This window comes from Otolemur garnettii, unplaced genomic scaffold (genome assembly GCF_000181295.1).
Source record: "Otolemur garnettii isolate 467f Iridium unplaced genomic scaffold, OtoGar3 scaffold00098, whole genome shotgun sequence".
Lineage (NCBI taxonomy): Eukaryota > Metazoa > Chordata > Mammalia > Primates > Galagidae > Otolemur > Otolemur garnettii.
This window is the reverse complement of record NW_003852493.1, coordinates 517,464-519,897: the sequence shown is the minus strand read 5'-3', so window position 1 is coordinate 519,897 and position 2,434 is coordinate 517,464. Positions and strand designations below refer to the sequence as shown.

The following is a 2,434-nucleotide window of genomic DNA, read 5'->3' as shown; positions in this document are numbered from 1 at the left end:
ATGGGTCACAACCCACAGGTTGAGAACTGCTGGCCTAGAACTACACAGTGTCAGGATCATCAATATTACTGTCTTCTACACCTTGTCCTACTGAAAGGTATCCTGGGGCAGTAACATGCACAAAAATATGACAGGAATAGATGGTGAAAAGTGATAGGAATTTTTCAGCTCCCTTATAATCTTATGGGACCACCACAATGGGACACCAAAATGTCGTTACGTGGTATATGACTATGCTTAGGTAATTTTCTAAGTTGTAAAAACTGTAAGCAGCTAGTTACTAATAAAAGCTTAAATGTATCATATGCATAAAACTAACCAATATTTTAAAAATATTTTGTAAGCAAATTTTCTAAACTTTATCAGATTCTGTAGTTTTCTAATTTAAGATGGCTAATATTTTAAATAACTTGGTACTTTCTCTAACTATATCATGTTCTATAGATAGCTGAAGCTCTCAAATCCCTAGAGCAGTATGTCTCTCTACATGTCAAGGCATAAGTCCAAGAGCAGAAGAAAGTGGTCTTCCTTTGTTGCCACTGCAACATGAACACAGTGAGTGCACAGCAGCTACAGTGGTTAAGGCCTCCACCTAACTGCCTGCCCACCAGCTACCTGGCATGTAGCACTTCCACTCCTCTTCCCGCTAAACAGCTGAGGGACATTATTTGATTCGTTTGATCAAATTTAAAATAACCAAATAAAATTCTATCTCCCCTCTCCAAATTAGTGATCAAATCAAAAAAATGAGAGCAAATAGTAGTAAAATATGCCAGACAGGTCAAGTTTTGAACCTGTAAAAATAATTTTAGTGGAGAGAAATACAGCAGAAATAACCTTTTGCACTGCATATCTGGAAACTATAGCATTTTACAGATACACTGTGTTCATAACGTATTACTAGTGAGTATGTACACATTTACACATGTACCTACAATAAAAAATGATGGCAAATATACAATATATGTACCCACACTCTGTACATAAATATGTGAAGGACATCTAATAACATTTACCACAAACATATGCAAATGAAAACCTTTAAGACTTGAATTGCACCCACGTGGACTTGCATTCAATGTGGTGTGGTTGAGATTTATGATACAAAGGCAACATCTCAGAGCAAAAGGGAAATAAAGTACCTACAAAAACATTTAAGTATTTTATCCCAAATTTTGTATAGTTCAAACATGTTCTGGAAAAACAAAAGTGAGCTCAAAATTAAATCAAGTGACAATTAAGTCCATACCTAATAGCCCAGTGTCTACATCATCTTCATTTTTCAAATTCTCAGCATGCAACTCTGTAAATACAAAGAGGAACTCAGGTAGAAAATTAAGATTACTTTATAATTTGAAGAGTAACTCACAGGCTGGGAAGAAATTATTGAGCTATGTAAAGTGCTTTAGTCAAAGTAGAGAGTTTAAATTCTGATACAATTTACTAGCTGTGTGACCTTCAGCAAGCAAGTAAGACTTCTACAGGTGTCAACAGCCATACAGTGTATATAAAATGAGAGTAATGTTTATTCTGAAGGGTTACTGTAAAGACATTTTATGTAAAACAAATCAAAAGGAATGCTAGATTTTGAGTTCTTTCCTTTCTTCATTCTCCAAAATAAAGTTCAATGTCTTCTGCATCACACTTCATTTTTCATGGTTTTTGTGATTTTATGATACAAAGGCAATGTCTCAAAGCAAAAAGAAACTACTCACAAAATAAAACTATCACAGTTGCAGTGAAGAGAAGAGTGATAAAGTGAAATACTGTTAGCCAAACATTTAAGATTGGCAGTTTGCACACATAACAATTTTAGGAGGTAAAAACTCAAACATTATCTTTTGTATGAAAATCAGCATGGTAAGGTGTTAGATATCGTTTACAGCCCACCAGGGAGTGGGAAACAATGAGAAAAAGTAAAAACTGAAGTGAAATAGATTTTATTTGCTTAAATAAGACAATGTGTTAGGTGCTCTTCATACAAACTAAGTTCTTTTGGTTCATTTTCAAAGACCTGGCCGAGGCCACATACTAATGAGATCTGAGATTTAAACTCAAGTCTTACTCTTTCCACTGTAATATACAATAGCCAATCCTGTTATTCATCCATATGAGCCTCGGAAAAGACTTTGAACTGGCCCGTATTTCAACTTCAGACATACACAAATAAAACGATTACAGAAAGCACAACACCACACCTTCTGCAATACACCTTCGTGTACTACAGTTGGTTACAAACTTAAAACTAAGACAAGCTAATTATTTTACCTATAAACCCAGAAATTCAGGGAATGGGATGGAAAGGAGTTCTAGCTGTATAGAGATCATGGTGGCTGGCACAACTTTAGCTATCTGTGGATCAAGCCTTTGAATCTCACAGGTATATAGCATATTTTCATTACACGCACTTTACACCGTCTATTAACGGTGGGTA

General features: G+C 35.2%; 1 protein-coding gene across 1 annotated transcript in view; it reads right to left on the bottom strand.

Moving 5' to 3' along the window:
• ARL6IP6 (ADP ribosylation factor like GTPase 6 interacting protein 6) overlaps window positions 1-2,434 on the bottom strand; it is a 50,501-nt gene that overhangs the window by 47,207 nt on the left and 860 nt on the right. Inside the window, exon 2 of the mRNA XM_012808969.2 lies at window positions 1,236-1,303. Coding sequence (XP_012664423.1) covers window positions 1,236-1,303 — 68 coding nt within the window. The remainder of the gene's footprint in view (window positions 1-1,235; window positions 1,304-2,434) is intronic.